General features: G+C 43.6%; 1 protein-coding gene and 1 pseudogene across 1 annotated transcript in view; both read left to right on the forward strand.

Annotated features, from left to right (window-relative positions):
- LOC135549802 (RNA-binding Raly-like protein) overlaps positions 1-19146 on the forward strand; it is an 84153-nt gene extending 65007 nt beyond the window's left edge. The window contains exons 3-7 of the mRNA XM_064980113.1: positions 10497-10547; positions 16175-16344; positions 16643-16756; positions 17421-17572; positions 18168-19146. Of these exons, the coding sequence (XP_064836185.1) occupies positions 10497-10547; positions 16175-16344; positions 16643-16756; positions 17421-17572; positions 18168-18206 (526 nt within the window). The 3' untranslated portion in view covers positions 18207-19146. The remainder of the gene's footprint in view (positions 1-10496; positions 10548-16174; positions 16345-16642; positions 16757-17420; positions 17573-18167) is intronic.
- A 2550-nt stretch (positions 19147-21696) lies between these two features.
- LOC135549807 (5-hydroxyisourate hydrolase-like) lies at positions 21697-23303 on the forward strand (annotated as a pseudogene).
- Positions 23304-23494: the final 191 nt, after the last annotated feature.

The raw sequence follows: 23494 nt of genomic DNA on the forward strand, positions 1-23494 counted from the left end.
GTTATTTGAATCAAGTGGAATCAACACCACGTGGTGTTGTTGTTACTTGAATGTGTTGACTTAACGGAAATTAACTCTCTCAGAGTGAAAAAGACATTGGAAGGGCCTCATTATCTTAATTCCCAGCATGCTTTATTGCAGATAGATTTTTGGAATATTTTGTCTTAATATCAATGTTTCTGCATGCACATTGATTGATTCGTTGATATATTACTACACAAATATAAATAATATACATTTTTCTAAACTTTTCCAATCTGCAAGTGGTTGGACTTATTTCACCGGTTATTGAGATGGTTGGTCCAGTTTAGATTGTTTAGGTAGTCTAATTTCAGAATCTTCCCTACCTTGGCAGTCATTCTAATGGCAGATTGTGGGTGATTAAAAGTTCCAGTTGTTGGATATCTGAACTGGCTGGATTTCAATAGGAATTACAGTGCCTTCAGAAAGTGTTCATACCCCTTGACATATTCCACATTTTGTTGTGTTACAGTCTTTTTTTATTATCCATCTACACACAATACCCCACAATGACAAAGAGAGAGCAAGTTTTTACAAAATCAAATACAGAAATATCTAATTTACATAAGTATTCACACCCCTGAGTCAATACTTTGTAGAAGCACTTTCTGAAGGCGCTGTATATTACACCTTGTAAGAGAGCATAATATGACTTGCCGATGTGGCCTGCAAACCAGGAGTTTCACACCACTGTGTTAGGGTAAAACTAGGCTGTCAAAGTATGATATTGTCAAAAAAGGTAATTTATTGTAATGAATAATGACATTTTTATGATAAAATATTCACTTAGGCACTCAAATGGTGAAGGCTACAGGACTGAAAGCCATCAAATGCAAGTGTTAATTTAAGTTGGAATTTGCAAGACCCATGGTGTTAGGGACCCTACACCCTAGGGGTGATAGTTTATCAACACTTTGAAAGGTGTTAATGTAATACTCTTTTTGTGGGTCACTAAGAAAGTGTTAAATGGAACACTGTGGGTGTTTAAAATTCTGATCTCAAATGTTCTGTGTAGGAGCCTATAGAAAGCACCCACTTGGATTGTGTTCAGTACTAAACTATATACAGTGCAAAAATGTCAGTGTACTGTGCTTCACTGTATGTATACATGTACGTGTTTGACACTGCATGATACTCTGCCCCCCTGCTGTGCACAGAGTGTACAGCACAGATAGTTGTGCCCCAGCTTGAGAGCAGAGGAGCCCTGCTAAATCCCGCGTTTACCAACGCAGGAGCGGTCAGCCCTTTTCTCTAATAGCCCTCTAAACATAGCCCCAGTGGAGAGAGAGAGCATTTCCCCCAACTCTATAACCGAGCCTGCCCCTACAGCACTCGACAAGTCACGGCAGTGAGATTGATGTCTCTTACCTCCACTACGTCCACGTTAGTAGCAATAAGCGGAGATGTCCTGCACGGCCAACAGGAAAGGCTCATTTCATCAAAGAGAAGTGTGAAGCTGGCAGAGAGCAGTGAGGCGCTACAAGCTCAGTAAAACACACCTGAGTTAAGGCTTCAGAGTGTTCCATTCCTCTATCACACTCTCCTTTCTGTGTCAGACTAGAGACTTGGACTGGGCTCTCTGGACGTTCTCTTGTAAGAGTTGAGTGTGAGCATGATTGTACGACTCTCTGACCGTTGGCAGTCATAACTCAGGGCTGATTCTCCTCCACTGTGTTTAAGAGGCTAGTTCCATTCCCCTTGCATTAGACTGATATGATTTACACCAGCACAGCATGGCTCAGGTCGGAGTGGGAACTTTATCTGAACATAAATCACCTGCTACCTGCCTACAAGGGCCTGAGGGAGGAGAGGGACGAAGACAGCACTTCACAACTAATACACCAGGGAGGGAGGGGAGATGGAATGAGAGAGGGGGGAGGAATTGGAAGGAGAGAGGGAGGGAGGAGGAGGTGGAAGGTGGGTGGAGGGAGGGAGGAGGATGAAGGAGGGGGGAGGATGTTGAAGGAGAGAGGGAGGTGAAAGGCGGGAGGAAGAGAGCAAACAGTGGAAGGGTTGTTCCACAAAATTAGTCCCTTTTGGGTAGTGTCACTTGGTAGTGTAACTTGGTAGTGTCACTTGGTAGTGTCACTTGGCAGTGTCACTTGGTAGTGTCACTTGGTAGTGTCACTTGGTAGTGTCACTTGGTAGTGTCACATGGTAGGGGTAAATTTGTGTCACTTGGTGGGGGGACATTTTTGTTTTTACATTCTGTCATGAAGAGCACATGTTCAACTTAATAAAAAACAGGTTTTCCCATCTCAAGGGGTTCAATTTAAAAAAATACTATAGTAAGTGCTTATTAAGTGCCAAATAAAGTAACAGGGTTGATCTTAACAGGGTTAATGATTTAATCTTAAATCAGTCATAAATGGAAGCTTGTGTGCAACAGGGATGGGCAATTGAATGCATGGTTCAAAATATAAATTGTTAAAACATTTCTAGCCTGTCTATAGATAACAGAGTTGACGTGTTATGCTCGACCCACTCGGTTTCCCACCACAAAACACCAGACCATGGCCAAAAAGAGTAGAACCACCTGCTTTTACACTAGGATGTGGCTATTAGATGTTCAATGTTTCTTTAGATTGTTTTTCTAAGGAATAGTTTCACCATATTAAAACAATAAATAATTTCATGTAACGGTAAGGACCAACGCTAGAGATGAGAAGCAGGTACAGGGAGTCAACATTTAACATAGCACAGACATTAAACAGGACAGGAACAGCATCAGCACCGGGTAACATAACTACATACTAACATTAATCCCGAAGCAGGGAACAGAGCTTGGGAACAGACAGATATAATGGGAGGTAGTGACACAGGTGATTGAGTCCAGGTAACTCCAATAATTGCTGATGCGTGTGACGGGGGAAGGAAGGTGAGCCTAATGATGGTGGCAGGAGTGAGTAACGCTGGGGAGCCTGGTGCCTTCGAGTGCCAGGGAGGGGGAGCGGGAGCAGGTGTGGCAGCAACAGGGTTGACGTATTTTTTTTTTTACCTTAATATGAATCACTAATCACATGAAATTAAATGAATAATACTCTTCAGAAATAACTTTGTCAAAGCAACAAAATAATAAATTGCAATGTCCGTACTGTGAGACGCCCAAGACAGAGCTACAGGGAGACAGGACGGACAGCTAGCTGATTATCCTCGCAGTGGCAGACCACGTGTAACAACACCTGCACAGGATCATCCGAACATCACACCTGCGGGACAGGTACAGGATGGCAACAACAACTGCCGAGTTACACCAGGAACGCACAATCCCTCCATCAGTGCTCATACTGTCCGCAATAGGCTGAGAGAAGCTGGACTGAGGGCTTATAGGCCTGTTGTAAGGAATGTCCTCACCAGACATCACCGGCAACAACGTTGCCCATGGGCACAAACCCACCATCGATGGACCAGACAGGACTGGGAAAAAGTGCTCTTCACTGACGAGTCGCGGTTTTGTCTCACCAGGGGTGATAGTCAGATTTGTGTTTATCGTCGAAGGAATGAGCATTACACCGAGGCCTGTACTCTGGAGCAGGAACGATTTGGAGGCGGAGGGTCCATCATGGTCTGGGGTGGTGTGTCACAGCATCATCGGACTGAGCTTGTTGTCATTGCAGGTAATCTCAACGCTGTGCGATACAGGGAAGTCATCCTCCTCCCTCATGTGGAACCCTTCCTGCAGTCTCATCCTGACATGACCCTCCAGCATGACAAAGTCACCAGTCATACTGCTCGTTCTGTGCGTGATTTCCTGCAAGACAGGAATGTCAGTGTTCTGCCATGGCCAGCGAAGAGCCTGGATCTCAATCCCATTGAGCACGTCTGGGATCTGTTGGATCGGAGGGTGAGGGCTAGGGCCATTCACCCCAGAAATGTCCGGGAACATGCAGGTGCCTTGGTGGAAGAGTGGGGTAACATCTCACAGCACGAACTGTCAAATTTTGTGCAGTCCATGATGAGGAGATGCACTGCAGTACTTAATGCAGCTGGTGGCCACACCAGATACTGACTGTTACTTTTGATTTTGACCCCCCTTTTGTTCAGGGACACATTATTCCATTTCTGTTAGTCACATGTCTGTGGAACTAGTTCAGTTTATGTCTCAGTTGTTGAATCTTGTTATGTTCATACACATTTTTACACATGTTAAGTTTGCTGAAAATAAACGCAGTTGACAGTGAAAGGACATTTATTTTTTTGCTGAGTTTAGTTTTAACTATGTTTTGAGGCTTCATAGTGTGTGTTTACCTTACTTTGTTTACAACCATTGGAGTGAAAATGCTAATTTTGGGTTCTGATGGGGTATGACATTTGAACTAAGCTCACGAGGCATTTATAAATCGTATTCATCAATGGGAACATTTCATTAATCCAGAAGTCCCAAAATGGATGAAGCAACTACAGATTGCCCCTAAGAGTCTTAAATCTTCCTAGATGTCACAGAGGGTGCACAAAGTGAAATGTCAAATGCTGAATTTTGGCATTTTAGCAATTCTTTATTCATATAAAAAAATCATATTTATTGAATTATCCATGTGGTCTATATTTAAGGGGACTTTATTTAATATAACAGTATTTTACAATTCAATATTGGGGCACAATTGGTACTTAAAATATCAAAGTGACGCAAAAGGGTCTCATTTCATTGAACGACCCGGAACAGCAGAACAATTATTACGCTGAAATCACTGCTGTGAATTCTGACCCATCCCCCCTGCCGTGTGATTGGGCAAAATGCCCTCTGACCCTTCCCCCTGTCGTGTGATTGGGCAGAGGGGGCAGATTGGGCTTGGCGGCTCTCTGGAATAGATAAATATGTGCTCTGTCTGGCCCATTGCCCCACTCCCCAGCCAGATGAGCAATTAACCATCACAGTGAAAACCAGAGAGAGAAAGAATAAGAGGTATGTAACGGCCGTTGTTGGTGGAAGAAGAGGAGGACCAATGAGCAGCGTGATAAGTGTCCATATTGATAATTTATTATCACAAGAACGCTAAACAAAATAACAAAGGAGAATGAACGAAACGAAACAGTCCTGTCTGGTGCAGACACAAAACAGAAAACAATCACCCACAACTCAAAAGTGAAACCAGGCTACCTAAGTATGGTTCTCAATCAGGGACAACGATTGACAGCTGCCTCTGATTGAGAACCATACCAGGCCAAACACAGAAATACCAAATCATAGAAAAACTAACATAGACAACCCACCCAACTCACGCCCTGACCATACTAAAACAAAGACAATAACAAAACAACTGAGGTCAGAACGTGACAAGGAAAAGGAAGGGGAGAGAGGGAAAGGGGTAAGAACGTGAGAAAGCATGCGTGCGTTCGTGTGTGCATTTGTTTTGTGAGCTGCAATCCATCCTGTGGATGACGTGGGACTGTGCTCACTCTTCTCCGGGGCTCGTCAAACACAGATCTATATGAACACTTGACACACACCATTACACTGATGACGACAAACTACTGGGACAGAATGAGAGGGGGGAGGAGGGGAGGATATTTATGAGAGTGTTTGTTTCTGGGGGAGTTGGAGCGAGAGTAAGTAAGGTTGTGTCCTTATGCCATGGGATTACTTGGCTGTTAGTGTGGAGAGAGTAGATGAGGGCGCATGTTCCTCCCTAGGCTAATCCCCTAAGAGCAATGAGCACATACTCATGAGGCCAGTTTCCTAATCAAAGGGATTGATGATCATGGAATCCTGTTTATATCAACATATAGTGTATGTAGGGATGTGTGAGAATACGCTGTGTGTTGACAGGGGGAGGTATCAATGCTTACCACAGACAGCACCTCCACATCTGCGCTCGCACACACACACACTATGCGACCAGCAAGGTGAGATGATTTGTAGCCAGCCATGTCTAATGGATTGCCGGGGCACTCGAGAAATTAGGAAAATAAATAAATTAGCCTTTAGCGACCCCGCTGTCCATTTGGCTGTCCCTGCACACACACACACACACACACACACACACACACACACACACACACACACACACACACACACACACACACACACACACACACACACACACACACACACACACACACACACACACACACACACACACACACACACACACACACACACACACAACCCTTCACTAAGCTAGCCCTCTCTCTCTCTCAAATACATGTTTCCACTCACAAACTCAGAGACCATTATGTAATTAAAGAGAACCAGTGTGTGATTGGTTTACTCAAGGCGGTTCTGTTGCTGGTTGAGTATTGCTGAGCGATTAACAGAAATGTCAGTTATTCTTTGTTTTATAAACAACTTATTGACCAATGTTGGTTCAGTTATTAGAATTCCGTTTTCTGTGAGCTCAAAGCTCATTTTCTCTAGAAATAAATCAGATCGAACTGTGCAATGTAGTAGGGAGTTCTAGTTTCCAACAGGCCAATATTCTACTAGTTTGGTGCTGAAAACGTGGTATTTAACTACAATGACCACAATCTCTTGCTCGCCTACTTGTCCGATCTATGCGTGAGCGCACAGATACGGAGAGAAGAGACAGAAGAATGCATGGTCAAGAGAGATAGAGATACCTCGTGAAGCAACTGCTCTCTATCTGAAAATACATGATCTAAGTGATTGATATTTAGTATTCAGCAGTCATAAAATTATGCCTTATTAACTTTGAAGAACTACTAAAATAGTGATTTTGTCAGACAGCATAGGCAGCAGCTCTATAGAGCTATAAATACCCTGCGACAGGGAGAATGGAAGCTTCTTGTGTGCAGGGGTACCTTGCTTTGTCAATGCAACAAAGCTTCCATTCCAGAGACCATTATGTCATTAGAGACAATCCAGAGTGTGATTGGTTTACTCCGGGTGGTTGTGTTGCTGTATGAGTAGTGCTGAGTAATAAACCAACATTTTACTAGGTGTCTCTTTCTGAAAATACATGATATAAGGGATTGATAGTTGGTATTCAGCAGTCGTAAAAGTATGCCTTATTTACTTAGGAAAAAAAATAAAATCCAAAATAGGGATTTTGTCAGACAGTATAAGCAGCAGCTCTATAGAGATGAGAGGATGACTTGGAATTAAATAATAAAGTCATCAAATAAAACAAATGTAATATACACAACTAAGATATTTTATTAAAGTAAAGTGAATAAATGATAAGTAGTAATTGTCATGTACTAACATCATGGGACTTTCAACCCACAGTATTCGACCCACATAACGCAGTGTAATTCATTTTAACAAGTATCATTTGAAACTGAAATAAAAAAGTGATTTTTTTTTTAAATCAAACCGAAACTCAAAAAAGCACTAATCGCTCAACATTATGGTCGAGAGATGTGCTGTGGTTCTAATAGATACTGTTTATGTCTAGTAGTATTCAAACCTTTTCAGCGGGGACCCCATTTTTCCGCCAGAATTCCTGGGGACCCCATTTCTTTCCCCCCAAAATTCTAGTGATCCCACGCCAAATCTAACCTTAAACCTTAAGACCTTAAAATTGGTACATGTCGAATTTTACATCAACAAATAACCTTCAATTCATTGCATTAAAAATATATATAAAAAAATTGTCTACCCCATTGAAGTTCCCCCACGACCCCACTAAGGGAATAGCACTGATTTATGGTCTCCCAGCAGTCATTTTGGTCATGGTAACCATTCTGGAGCCGGGAATCAGTCTTTTCACCAGGAAGGTAGTGTTACAATCACAATGCCTCTCCGAAGTGCTCGGCTAAAAGGATGATGATACTGTAATGCACTATGTGGTCTCCTATGTTTTCAAACTGCAGAAAGGCACTAATACCTGACATGTCTGTCTGCTTGTCTCAGACTTGGTTGAAGAGTTTAGCCACTCTAATAACAGAAGATGGGTTGGATAATGGAAGAGGAAATGGAAATTGTTTTCTGTCTTGACTCTCTCTCTCTCCTCCCAGTGCTAAATGACACAGATTACCAACTAGAACATTGCTGCAGGGAGAGAAAATGATAGAGGGAAAGAGGGAGAAAGAGAGTTAGAGTGAGTCAGTCTGTCTTAGTTTTCCTGCTGTGAGAGTTTGGCAAATAGTTGTTATTTTCTCTGTCTTACGCTCGAGTTCCCCATTAGGACACAGAGCCCCTCATCTGTGCCGGGGCCCGTGGCGCTGTTCTCTCTCTCCCGATTGCTCACTTTGTCTCTTCTCCCTGCCTGATCACAGAACTTCTGTTGGCCGCCAGATCTGTTAGCTCATGGTGTTCTGCTGAGCGCAGGGGATCTGTGGGTAGAGGTTGAGAGGTTGTGTTCAGTTGGGTCATATTAGCAGACTGAGTGGAGAGGTTCTGCTTAAGTTCAGTTTCAATGGTGGCTAAGGAGAACGGTTTTGTCAGGGTCTTAAAACTGGCTAAGTAGAGTGGTTTTGTTTTGGTTCAGTAGTACAACGCACATACTGTAACCCTAATCCACACAGCCAACCCTGCACTGTGCAGACCCACATACACATATGGACATGGAAAGAAACCTTCAACCAGAGTGTGCTCCCCTACAGAGGACTAAGTTTCCATCATGTTAAACAGGGATAGCTGGAAACATAGATGTCTACCATTTCACATGAAAGGCCTACCGTTATTTAGAGTAACAATAGGCTTTCTGCAAATTGATCAGACCTCGAGCTAAATCATAAAACAAAGTCGGGGAAGAGCGTGATGAGGCGTAAATGTTTACACTTATTACAGATTATTTGAAGCTGTCAGAATCTGGAGCTCAGAAAAACCAACTGTCTTCTGTGTGTGTGTTCAGACGAGGGGAGAAAACCAGAAACAGTTTGGCTGCGGGTAGCTGGAGGAGAATTCATTAGGAATTCACACACACCTCAGGTACACAAACACACACTTTTATACCAACACTGCTAGTTATCTCAACACTTCAGAGACAGGGTTGCTACATTCTGAATCACATTTACATACAGAGTGAGCGAGAGAAAGTGTGTGTGTGTGCAGCACATCTGTCTGTGTGTCTGCGCTCATGCATGTGTGTACTGTATGTTTTTAGCTGTGAAAAGGTGTTATGTTTAGTCTCCTGCTGTACTTCCTGACATGTTTACTGATACTCACTTTCCTCCAGTCAACAGCATGATTACAGCACTGAGACTCAGCCCCCTGCTGAGACAGATAGGACAGAGGGGCTTTAGGTGTGTGTGTGTGGACGTGATGAGAGTGTGTTATGTGTCTGTCATTCATGTGTGTGGGTGTGATTTTGTGTGTGTGTGTCATCTGTATGTCGTGTGTGTCTGGTTTGATCCATCTGTTTGAGAGCCTCTGATGAACCCATGTACTGTATGCTACTCACTTTGAGGTGATCATGTATTAGATTCAGTAGAGGCCATGCTGATGGCTCTATTTATACAATGTATAAATATATGTGCAATAAATAGGAATTAGGATGGGTACATGAGTCACCTTTCAGACACCTATAAATACACTGCTTCTCTATGGTTGAAAGTTTTACAGAAAGCAAAAGTGGAGGGTGTTTGCTGATAATGTCTATGTGTGTATGCTTGCATGTGCGCGCATGTGTGTGTGTGCGCGCATGTGTGTGTATGCTTGTGCTTGCGTACTTACATGCGTGTGTGTGTAGACTTTAGGGCTGGGGTATCAGTGGCCAGGCAGGGATTAAACACACAGAGAAATGCTGAGCTCTATTTAACTACACACCAGGGTATGAGCTACTTACCATCAGGCTTAGTGTCACTCCTCTCCCTGCCCTGGTCTGCTCTACACACCAAACCGTATAGGGTAATCTATAAACTACAACCTACAGCAAACTCTGCCCATATATTGTAGGGAAAGGTGTGAGCAAGTTGAGTCTAATCAAACACACACAGAGATGCACAAACACACACACAGGCACATACACAGATGGGTGCATACACTCCAACACACATACACACACACACCTGACAGTCCAACTTCACAGTAAATGAGCTGGAATATGTAGAAGCACATAGTGTGCAGCCTGCGGTCATTGGTGCATAACACAGGACAATTTCTTTGGATTTTTCACCTTGGGTGCTGAGGCACAACAAATCCAATGTCTTTTTACAGCTGGCTAGAAATCATGAATAGCATATTCCTTCCACTTGCCAGAGCCCTACTATGTCTATGTACACCCTATTCCAGCAGCCTGCTTACAGAGTGAAATATCTCTGATGGCATATTTAGCTCACCTAATGAGGAACAGATCTGAAAGGCTGCTTGTATCCGAGATATATGTTGTTTGATCTCTCAGTTTTTCATCAGCCTCTGCTTTCACATAGGATGACTTTGTGTGTGTGCGTGCGTGTGTGTGTGTGTGTGTGTGTGCCGTGCGTGCATGTGTGTCAGTAACACCTCTGTCAGTCAGCTGTGAAGACAGTTGTGAGCCTTTGTGTCAGGCCACTGTCAACTCACTCACTCCCCCCCCCCCTCTCTCTCGCTCTCTCTCTCCATCTCCCCTCCCCCTCCTCCTCTCTCTTTGCAGATCTGACTATGACCTGGACTATGAGTGCTATCAGGAGGACCTTTATGACAGGTACTGTCAGCCCGCTCTGCACCGCACCTCTCACACAAACCTTGAATGTTCAGAGTCGGACAAAGGAAAAGTCTAAAACACACACTTAACCCTTCTTGTCTCCCCTGTCTCCTGCTGGCCCTTCCCCCCCCCCCCCCCCTGCCTGTCACTGAGCTGTCAGTCATGTGTCTCTGCTAACAGAGCTGCCTGTCACTGCCCACTAATCGTACCTTGGTAAATCTTCACTCCACTCGGCCTGGCAGGTGCTTGAGGCACACACATATGAATGAACAAACACACACACACACACACACACACACACACACACACACACACACACACACACACACACACACACACACACACACACACACACACACACATCAACACACAGGGAGCTGATATGTGCTGTGTGGCCTCTATAAGGAATCCAGTCAGGTTGTAAGCCACTCTAACCCTAGCTGAGTCTCTAATAATTATGAGTCAGCTTAAACTGTTCTGTGCAGCAGCTTATATTACAAGTTCCATTAAAGCTCAGGTTAGTTTTCTGTGGCTCACAGCAGAGGTTGGGCCATGAGTCAGGGTGGCTACATTACAGTAACTGAAGCATATAGAGAATTAACTGTAGGCTGGAAAACTGCCTTATAGTACCTGTTCACTTTCCAGCGGTACAGTACTGTAGATGGTACGGTGTTTTGACATGGAGCTGTGGAGTGTTTTCACTACAGCTCCAGCCAAGAGATCATGACCTTAGTTCAGATTCCAAGCCAGAATTTGACAGTCAGTCCGGTTCAACACAATTAATTCAAGATTAGTACGGCCCTACCCAGGTCACAGTTCAATCCCGTTCAGTCCACTCCAATCTTGCTCAATGCCTTTCAATCTGATGATCTCTGATCCCGTTGGATTCCGTCCATATCAGTCCAGTTTAGTCCAGTTCAGCATGGCTTAACCCAGGTCAGTCCTGTTCAGTCTGACTCAGTTGTGCCAAGTCCAGTTAAGTCTGATTCTTTCTCGTTCAGCATGGCTTAACCCAAGTCAGCCATGTTCAGTCTGACTCAGTTATGCCAAGTCCAGTTGAGTCCGGCTCTGTCTGATTCGTCACCCAGGTCAGTCACTCAGGTAATTGCTATGGGAGCTCTCCACCTCCATCAGGCACACTGAAGGTGACACGGCTCATTCATAAACACAGCACTCAGCACATTTGAATAAAGACTGCTCTCTCTCTCACACACAACACACACATTGAACAACCTTGTTGTCCTCTGTGTGAATGCACTCAGAGGCAGTCAGATGCTGTAGATGTAGTTATGCACAGAAGAGTTGAGGAAGTCCTCTATGTTTATATCTTCAGTTTAAACAAACATGCAGAAAGAAAATAAGAGAGTGTAAGGAGGGTGGTTAGAGAAACAGGCTGTCCAACATAGAGATTACAACTCCACCTCCCTTTATCTCTCTCTCTCTCACACACACACATACAGTATTGTACAGCTAACCTTGTGGGGACACAGAATTCTGTCCCATTCAAAATCCTATTTTCCCTAACCCCTAACCTAACCCGTACTCTTACCCTAACCCTAACCCTAACCTTAACCCAAAAACCTAACCTTAGTCCTAACCCTAAACCTTAGCTCCTAACCCTAAAACTAACCATAGCTCCTAACCCTTAACATAATTCGAACCCCCTAGAAATAGCATTTGACCTTGTGGGGACTAACAAAATGTCCCCAGTTGGTATTTTTTTGTTTTTGTTTACTATTCTTGTGGGGACTTCTAGTTAAACATGTCCATACACGAGTTCCGCACACACACACACATTACATTAGCTGTGAGTTGACGCTGTCATCTTTTCTTTGCATTTTGTTGTTTTGCCACGCTCTGCATTTTTCTGTCTTCACACAGGAAAAACCCTCACCACTGATTTTCAATTTGCTTCAAACACGGTACATGATTTTGCCCTACGTGGCTGGCTTGCTCCATCGACAGCTTGTGTGTGTTAGTGTCTGTGTGTGTGTGCATGTGTGTCTGTACATCTGTTTGTGTGCATATGAGAAAATGTCTGCCTCTACAAACAGATAACAGCTCTGGCAGAGACAAAGCCTCTTTTATAATCTCTCTTCTAATCCACACACACACACACACACTTACACACTCTCGCTCTGTTTTCTCTAATCCTCACACATCTACACTTTCTCGTTGTCTGTTTCACGAGCTCCTATTCTCTGAAACTACACTTCAAAGTCATTGTAGCAGCACACTGCAAACTCCACTAAAGGACTTTAAACTCCCATAAGTCTTTAGTCTCCCAGCGTCTCTGCTGAAAGGCAACGGTTCCAGCCCTCGCACTACATTGGTGGCCAGTTGATATACTTCATGCACAGTGAGGTGGCTGTATCTGGTTATATACTGGGAATATTTTCTCCTGAGACAGGGGAACTGAAGTGTGAGATATATTTCAATAAAAGGGTAACACACGTTCCTCAACTGAACGCTAAAGTCTTGTCTCTCTCGGCGATTTACAGCTCAATCACTGAACCAAAAACTGACATCACACCTCAAGGCTTCCCGACTGGCATCCTGTTTGCAGCTGGTTTAAAGTGTGTTTCTCTCTCCTCAGCACTCTGTCTGGAGCCTTACGCCAGAGAGGGTGGCTATCTCCACACAGCACTGCCTGTGTAAAGGCCACTCAGGCTTACATAGGACATGTAAATAAACAATAACCAATCTGTCCATGAGTCTCTGAGCCCTGCTTTGCTGTAGGCTACACTCAGGGCACTGGTTATGGTTCCTGGGGTGGGTTTCTGGTGGTGTAGGATCTTCTTGGTGTGTATGGAGGGTGGTGTGTCCTTCTCTCTCTCGCTCTTGCTTTCTGTTTTGCTCCAACCCTCCTTTTCCCCCTCCTCCTCCCTCCTCTCTCAGTTTTTAAGAGCTGGAGCCAGTGCCCAGGTCTCTGTCTGTCTGGCTCTCAGCCCTAATGGCTCTCTGATGCTGTAAGCAGATACCATATGAAAGGCATTCAGGTTGGAATGTGACTCAGTCTGACTCAGTCAGACTCGCAGGATTTAATTAGGTGGCAGAGCTTAAGTTAGGATGAAAGCCAGCCCTTAGATCATGTAGACTGGAGCCAGGTAGGCAGTCCTGTACTTCATTTTAGAGTGGAAGACTTTCATTAAAGCTGTGGTTATAGGGCCTACAGGTTAACATAGGTCCCAGTCAAGTTGAGACTAAAGTGACTTACAGCCTATGGTTGTTATCTGATTGGAGTGCTGACTCCTGTAAAGTGTGTGGTGTGTGTGATTGGCTAGCTCTGACCCCTCGGAGGAATCTGATTGGCTGGCTGTGCTCCTGTGACCCCTTCCGGGGGTCTTATTGGTTCGTTTTGAGCCTTTAACAGTAGGTTGACATGTGTCCTTCCCCCTGGCTGAACACCACCTCTCTCTGTCACAGCCTCTGGCCTCTCCAATCCCACACACACGCACATGCACACACAACATACACTCTCCCATGTTTCTGTAACTGCTATATAGTGAGTGTGTGATACACTCTCTCCTGTCACCTGCTTCGCTGCACTGCCAGAGAGCATTTGATTGGCTATTGACAGAACCAATTAGATTTATCTATAGATGGGCATACGGAGCTAGGGGATGGGGGAACGAGTGAGGAAGGGGGACTGACAGTGGAGACTGATCCAAATCTAACTTCTGTCACATAGTAGATCTCTCCCCTTCTCCTCATCTCCATTCCCATTTTCTCCTTCAGTCCCTCCATACCTCGCCTCTCCTTCAGTATGTTCAGTCATTAGTAGTCATTACACTCATTAGTCATTTGTAGTTTGTTTGTGTTTTGTCACATGATGTGGTGAGACTTCCAAATCCAGTGGCACTGTTTTCCTGTATAATGGTTGTGTGAGGAGTACCAGGGGTCTTCAACCTGTAGGGTAAAACTATAATGGTTGTGTGAGGAGTACCAGGGGTCTTCAACCTGTAGGGTAATACTATAATGGTTGTGTGAGGAGTACCAGGGGTCTTCAACCTGTAGGGTAATACTATAATGGTTGTGTGAGGAGTACCAGGGGTCTTCAACCTGTAGGGTAATACTATAATGGTTGTGTGAGGAGTACCAGGGGTCTTCAACCTGTAGGGTAATACTATAATGGTTGTGTGAGGAGTACCAGGGGTCTTCAATCTGTAGGGTAATACTATAATGGTTGTGTGAGGAGTACCAGGGGTCTTCAATATGTAGGGTAAAACTATAATGGTTGTGTGAGGAGTACCAGGGGTCTTCAACCTGTAGGGTAATACTATAATGGTTGTGTGAGGAGTACCAGGGGTCTTCAATCTGTAGGGTAATACTATCATGGTTGTGTGAGGAGTACCAGGGGTCTTCAATCTGTAGGGTAATACTATAATGGTTGTGTGAGGAGTACCGGGGGTCTTCAACCTGTAGGGTAATACTATCATGGTTGTGTGAGGAGTACCAGGGGTCTTCAATATGTAGGGTAATACTATAATGGTTGTGTGAGGAGTACCAGGGGTCTTCAACCTGTAGGGTAATACTATCATGGTTGTGTGAGGAGTACCAGGGGTCTTCAATATGTAGGGTAATACTATAATGGTTGTGTGAGGAGTACCAGGGGTCTTCAACCTGTAGGGTAATACTATCATGGTTGTGTGAGGAGTACCAGGGGTCTTCAACCTGTAGGGTAATACTATAATGGTTGTGTGAGTAGTACCAGGGGTCTATAATCTGTAGGGTAATACTATAATGGTTGTGTGAGGAGTACCAGGGGTCTTCAACCTGTAGGGAAATACTATCATGGTTGTGTGAGGAGTACCAGGGGTCTTCAACCTGTAGGGTAATACTATAATGGTTGTGTGAGGAGTACCAGGGGTCTTCAACCTGTAGGGTAATACTATAATGGTTGTGTGAGGAGTACCAGGGGTCATCAACCTGTAGGGTAATACTATAATGGTTGTGTGAGGAGTACCAGGGGTCTTCAATATGTAGGGTAATACTATAATGGTTGTGTGAGGAGTACCAGGGGTCTATAATCTGTAGGGTAATACTATAATGGTTGTGTGAGGAGTACCAGGGGTCTTCAACCTGTAGGGAAATACTATCATGGTTGTGTGAGGAGTACCAGGGGTCTTCAACCTGTAGGGTAATACTATAATGGTTGTGTGAGGAGTACCAGGGGTCTTCAACCTGTAGGGTAATACTATAATGGTTGTGTGAGGAGTACCAATGGTCTACAACCTGCTCAACTTCATTTCCTCATTCCCTATCTGGGATATCCTCTGCCTCACCTTATCAGATACTATTTCTTATTATTTTCTCACTTGTGTACAGATTCTGTCTGTGTGTGTATATTCCCTCTGCTTGTCAGATAGTATTACACCATACTGTCAACCCTCTCCCTCTGTGTCCTTCATCATAGGAGACATACATTCACAAATACACACACATCCATCCAACCACTGTCCATACACGCAAACACACACACATGCTTGCTTGCTCACACACTCACTCACAAACATCCTGTCACTGTACTTTTCTGACATGCGTACACATACACATCTAGTCACACTGACAATACTACACAAAGTACTTGTAGTTGGATGACAGTGTGTGGATGTTTCCCTCTTCAGGATGTATGACTACCAGCGCGTGCCAGCTTCCCTACCTCCCCTGTCCCAGGGACCTAGCCTGGCCAAACGACCCCGTTCCTCCTCCACTTCCTCTGGGCACAGACGCAGCCGAGACAGGCCCCCCTCCAAGAGCTCCAGAGCCCACTCCACCAGCTCCAACAGGGCCAAGTGTGAGTAATACACACACACAGTCACACACTACACTCAAGATGGTTCTCTCATTACAACACTTCCATAGCAGCCTCTTTCCTTAATGGATCCTAGCCAATCAGGTCGCATTATTAGGCCAAATCATCAGAGCAGAACCAATAGGCAGTGTATATGTTGTTCTAATACCCACCCTCATCACCTTGATAGTCCATATTACCAACACCCACAGAAACTTGCTTTGGATCCTTTTCTTCCTTCTCCCCCTTTCTCATTCTCTATATCCCCCCCCCCTCCCCCTCAACCTCTCTCTCCTTGTAGTGCGGATGGAGGAGCTGCAGGTCATTAAGAGGGAGCTGACCCTGATAAAGACACAGATTGACGGGCTGCTCGACAACCTGGACAGGATGGACACACAGAGGCGGGACCACACAGGTGAGACAACCAATCAGAAAGAGAGACAGGGGGGTGGACAGGGGAAACAGCAGTAAAGCATGATAGGGGAAGCCACAGTTTGTGCTCTCACCTGTACAGTTCTTATGAATCAGTGCAGAGGAATGATAGTGAGAAGTACAGAGATGGCGAAAGAAGGCTTATAGGAGAATAAATACAAAGTCCTACAGGGAAGTGTTGTAGCTGCTGCTCTCATGTGGCCACATGGACAAACTGCACCTTTGTCCTTTCAACAACACACATACTGTACCGACAAATAAAGAAAGAAATGTGTGTGGGTGTGTGTGTCATCTCATCCTTTCTATCTCTTATCTGTGTGCATTGCCTTTGGGTGATTGACTGATCTCATCTTCATATTCATTTATTCCAGCGTAAATTACTATCCTCCTCCACTCAGTCCCCCCCACTCCTTCATCTCTCCTTTCTGTCTCCCTCTCACCTTTCCCATTTCTCACTCTATCTCCACATCTCTCCCTAATCCTATCATTCTTGTTCTCTCCTCTCATCTGTCAAATAGTGCATTGAAGTTGACCATCGATGGTTTAGATTGAAAGTGAGCACAGGAACACCAACACTTATCTGCCCTTTAGAGGGAACTTAGTGAATGTTCACTCCTATTCACTCCCTCTCTCGCCATGTTTTTTAGGGTCTCCCGTGAGGGAGGGCAGTTTGGCCGGGTCACCGTACCCCCCCTCCGCCAGCAGCGGTGACCGCTCCCCCTCCCCCCTATCCCCCCCACGCCACTGCATCCAGAGAGAGAGCCCCGAACTGGGGGAGGCCAGCGACGATGATCACACGGTAACTGGCTTGATGTCTGTGTGTGGAGAATCTCTGAATGTGAGTGGGAGTGCTTTCTCCTTGTCTCAGAGCAACATGAGGACCTAAGCATGTCCTATGGATGGCTGTGATTTAGCCGTTGTCTGAGTGATTCGCCATGCAGCAGAAATAAAGTGCTTATTGCCACACACATAAACACAGAAACACACACACATACACACAAATAGAATAGTGACAAGAGCAACAAATCCATAGCCATCAGTCATTTTGAGTAATACAGACACATCAATAGCATGAGACTTGAAGATCTCATTCTGGGTTCATCTCACCCACGCACAGTTCACACTCATAACTGACATGCAACTCAAACACACAAAGAACATCTGAGAGTAAAAGCAAGAGAGCGAAAGAAAGAGAGATTGAAAATAGGACAAATGAAAGCAGGACAGAATACTCTTACCCTGAAAGATGAGTGGGTGTTTATATAGAAGACTATTATCCTCCAGACCTTCCTCATCACTGTGTATAATCACCCTGGAGAGGGGAGCCTTACCTGAACAAAACACTCTTTGGTGTTTTGACACACTGTTGCTGATTGAGTGTGTGTGTGTTACAGATGAATAACCACAGCTCTGACCCTGAGGATGAGATGTGAGGATGGAAACAGAGAAGAAACGGAGGAGCGCCAGACATAGAGGAAGAGAACATCTGTCTTGTCAAGAAGTTACCATGCCAACAACTGATTCAGAGGCCCCACTCCTGTCGAACCAACCAGTTACATTGTATTCTATATCCACATATACATCAACAGCACACATACACAGACACACTGTAATTACAGTTGAACAGAAATCAAGTATCTCCCTTGGATATTCACCACTGAGATCAGCTTAGATTACACACACATTTTATCTGTAGAGTGTAATTCTTAACCAGAACAGGAAAGTGAAATAATTTCTATATTCATAATTTTCTTATGTTCTTTTTAGTCCGTCTTCATATTTTCCTGAAAAACATTCTGATTACCAGTTCGTATAAATTTGACATGCATATTCAGAGAGTGAGGCTATTTGAAATGAGCATACTATAGATGTCGCAATCATAGTTTCAGTGACTTGAGTTACTTTGTTTTATGTATATCATATCACTGCCAGAGCATGAGTCCATCAGTTGATCCCCCCCCCTTATGTCTGTGTAATGTTGTCTCCCTGCTGTATTACTACCTGTCTGTATTAGGTATGAGGAGACAGTATTCCATCTCTTCCTCTATGTACCTGGCGCTATGAGCTGAGGAGAGGCCCCGGCCCGGTCCATGCGTAATATTGTGTATTACTGTAAAACTTTACTGTATTAGGTCAGCTGTACGATTTTAATCCAGCATTTTATTTTAGTTTTTTTTATTTCTTTGTGTTTTTTAAAGCGAGAAGTAAACAACAATGATAATTGTTTATTATAATTCCAGTGGTGTTAGATGTTTTGTTAGTTCTGTTTGCATTCATGAAGAAGCCAAGTGGAAACACTACTCACACTGTCACAGTAGTAAAGGTATTTTCATATTGATTAAAAACACCTCTGGGAGGAGTGTTTTTTTAGTGTGTGTGTGTGTGTGTGTGTTTGGTTTTACTATCCTTGTGGGGGCCAGAAGGAAGTTTCGGACAAGTGGGGACATTTCACCAGTCCCCACAAGAAAATAGGTTATTTAAGGCTTAGGGGTTAGGGTTACAATTTGGGTTAGGAGTCAGATTTAGAATTTGTGGTTAGGGAAAATAGGAATCAGTTGCTTGGTTCCCGTGTCTGTGTGTGTAATAAAGGGAAACAGGATGAAAGGCAATGCTGAAGTGTGTGAAATGCTGCCTGAACATTGTAAAGCTCAATATCAGACACAGCGGAACTTGTGTAAACTGTGTGTGTACAGTATGTGAGTGTTACAGAGAGGATGGGGAGAGCAAGATGCTTTTTATCTCTCAGAATCACCTTTATTTGCGAAGTACATTTACACATATTCAGAATTTTATTCGGTGATATAGTGTTGCAGCTGCTAGTGATAGACAACATTTAGAGACAGAATACAGACAGTGGAGTTTCAACAAAGTTTACATACAGTACATTTGGAAAGTATTCAGACCCCTTAACATTTTCCACATTTTGTTAAGTTACAGCCTTATTAAAAAATGTATTAAATAAAAAAAATTTCCTCATCAAATCTACACGCAATACCCCATAATAACGAAGCAAAAACATTTTTTTTTAAATGTTTGCTAATGTATTAAAAAATATATATTAAAAAAATGTTACATAATTATTCAGACCCTCTTTGCTTTGAGACTCGGAATTGAGTTCAGGTGCATCCTGTTACCATTGATCATCCTTGAGACTCTTCCTAGAGCTGGCCGCCCAGCCAAGCTGAACAATCAGGGGGGAAGGGCCTTGGTCAGGGAAGTGACTAAGAACCCAATGGTCACTCTGACAGAACTCCAGAGTTCCTCTGTCGAGATGGGAGAACCTTCCAGAAGGACAACCATCTCTGCAGCACTCCACCAATCAGGCCTTTATGGTAGAGTGGCCAGACAGAAGCCACTCCTCAGTAATAGGCACATGACAGCCTGCTAAGAGTTTGCCAAAAGGCACCGAAATTACTCTCAGACCATGCATGAGAAACAAGATTTTCTGGTCTGATGAAACCAAGATTGAACTCTTTGGTCTGAATGCCAAGCGCCACGTCTGGAGGAAACCTGGAACCATCCCTACGGTGAATCATGGTGGTGGCAGCATCATGCTGTGGGGATGTTTTTCAGAGGCAGGGACTGGGAGACTAGTCAGGATCGAGGGATAGATGAACGGAGCAAAGTACAGAGAGATCTTTGATGAAAACCTGCTCCAAAGTGCTCAGGACCTCAGCCTGGGGACGAAGGTTCACCTTCCAACAGGACAATGACCCTAAGCACACCGACAAGACAACACTGGAGTGGCTTCGGCACAAGTCTCTGAATGTCCTTGAGTGGCCCAGCCAGAGCCTGGGCTTGAACCCGATCGAACATCCCTGGAGAGACCTGAAAATAGCTGTGCAGCGAAGCTCCCCATCCAACCTAACATTTCTAACAAAAACAGTTTTTGCTTTATCATAATGGGGTATTGTGTGTTGAGTGATGAGGGAAAAAAATATATGTAATCAACTTTAGAATAAGGCTGTAAAGTAACAAAATGTGAAAAAAGTCAAGGGGTCTGAATACTTTCTGAATGCACAGTTCATTATATACAACTAGCTTCTAAACTGGATTGAAAGGGAAATAAAGCAACTTATAGAGCAGTGTTGGGATGTTTTTAAGCTTGCTCCCCTGTGTAGAGCAGTAGGCGATATGTTATTCACCCTGACTGAACCGATGTTAGGCTACACAATTATGCTAATAATGACATTTAGGCCTAAAATCTTCACTATTATCATTATTAAGGACTTATCTAAAGTGTGCTAAAAACGCACTTTGACCCAAGCCTGTTTCCAAAAATGTTAAAGGGCCATTTATGACTGGGATGTTTGCATACTCTTTACCATTAATAAATGCTGATGTTCCTCCCAACGAGATATGTAAATTACAACAGCAAACAGAGCAGCCCTAGTCATATAACCTTGTGAGTTTTGAACTTGTGCTTAAGATCTGTTACAATTAATTCACTGTAAATGCCATACTTTTCACTAGAGGGGGAAACTGGTTTGGGATGACTTTGACAGCAGCGCGCATGAGTACCAGCAGATTACAGCACAGAAAGGATTATTTTTTGGGGGGGGTGAATACACGGTAGGCTAATATATTGCTTTTGATTTTTAGAAATAGTGTTTTTTGTATTACAATATTATAAACCTACATTATTGGCATGTGACATTCGTTTGTCTGCAGGATTGTTATGAAATGTATGAAAGTAATAAAGCGAAAGTAAAAGATGGTCAATATAACAAATGTTGGGTTTGTTCAGCTCATAGACACTAAGGGTTCAGCTTGGCCTACCTTCTATTTTAACCCAAATAATACGTCATTCATAGGCTACAGTTGGCCTACAGCTTTTTGTATATATTGTGCAAAGTTACAGTAGCCATATGTCCATAATGCTTACTCACTATGCTGTCGGTGTATGTGCTGTGGAGTGCAGAGATGGCAGCTCCATACTGCCCCCTGACCACTCACGTCCTGAACACCGGGATGGGCGTCCCTGGAGCCCCTCAGCATGCATCGCGTGGATCCCTCCACTTCACTCTGGAACCTTCTCACCACAGGGTAACCTCACCACAGTGTAACCTCACCACAGAGGGTGCTGTAGCACCAGTTAACATAGACATAGAATGGAAATTAACACAATAATTTCTTAGCAGCTCCATAATAATCCATTTAATTGACAAATACACATTTAGTATTTATTTTAGCAATTTCAGATTCATCCCTACAGCCTCTTTCAGTAGGGCTGCATAATATTATCAAATATGAATATATACCGGTAGTAATGTTAAGGAGCCAAGGCTTATTTCAGGATCACATCAAACCAATGTCGAATATATTCAGTATTTTATATAATTTAAAATAATTAATTCTCAGGACTACTATGATGATGGGCGCTGCCCAGGACTCATCACCAGAGAAAATTTCACTCGTGTACAAGATGCGTTTTGAGACAGGCCAATACTGGGGGAGTCTGGGAGAGAGAGAGACCTATTTCTACCCATACGTCGAGGTTAGTTGAAGACAGTCTTCAATGCTTTTATCATAAATAATAGGTGTATTTAAATGTATAACTGTTGGACATATAAAGTTAGACATAAATATTTCTTTATATCTACAGAATCAGCTTATGTTTATTTCCTTGTCAGCTATGCGATCGCTAACTGAACGCTAAATGATTCAGTAACTCCTATTGGTTGGCTGAGTGGTTACTAACACATCGGTGGTCTGTGTTTATCTGCAGATAGTCTTCACCATAACGGACCACAGTCAGAAGTTCCATGTTCCTCTGCTCTGCAGCCGCTTCTCCTACACTACCTACCGGGGAAGCTAGAGAGTCTGTAACTCACCATCTCTCACCTGGGCCACCAAACGTTGTCTAATCCCGGGTAAACCCAGAACTGATGTTTTGCGTAATTGTCAGATGCTTGATTAAGTTCCGGGTCCATATGTGTAAAAGGAAGATATCGGAATCGGAACAAAGAGCTCCGCCCTTCTCGCTTTGCAAGTCTGTGGTTCAAATGTCTCCTTCCAAAATTCGATTTGTGATTAATTCAAAGCACCGGAACTAATGCTGCTCATTATCTCACGCACCCCGTTGTATCATGCCAGATCTACGGAACCATTTATGTTCACGTAGTCTGTCCACGAGAGATTAAACATTGTCGAACGTTGCAGATAGAAATGCCATGACCAGAGTTGACATGATTCCTTGTTCTACATGTCAGATAGAAATATGTTATGAAGAATAAACATCTGAACGTTCCAAAACGTTGTGTCCTGATGAATGCTCCCCGGGCTGACTGTGACCCGCACCTGTCACCTGGGCCTATTCAGGTGGTTGAAAGTCATCCTTCAGTTACAATAGGTAGAAATTTACCCAAGAAAGCACTCTTCTGTAATACTAGTTATACTATTATAGTTATTGAGTACAGAACACAAGAACTCTAGCCTTTCTATGTGGTACATAGAAAGGATAGAGTAGACGTTCTCTGAGATCCCAGTCATTTGTTTCACCGGCCATTAGATGACGGCAAACGCTTCTTTAAAAGTTTGATCTGATATTAACAAAATGTATAAGCTCTATTGGACAGTGGGGTTGCAAAATAAAATTCCAATCTTGTGTTTTTGTATTATTACATTAATTATATTTTATGTTGTAAGTGTGACTGTTTGATGGGCTTGCCGAAGGTGTCCACCCCCACATCATTTCTACCTAGATCATCCTTTTGTGGCT

This window comes from Oncorhynchus masou, chromosome 1, assembly GCF_036934945.1.
Source record: "Oncorhynchus masou masou isolate Uvic2021 chromosome 1, UVic_Omas_1.1, whole genome shotgun sequence".
Classification (NCBI taxonomy): domain Eukaryota; kingdom Metazoa; phylum Chordata; class Actinopteri; order Salmoniformes; family Salmonidae; genus Oncorhynchus; species Oncorhynchus masou.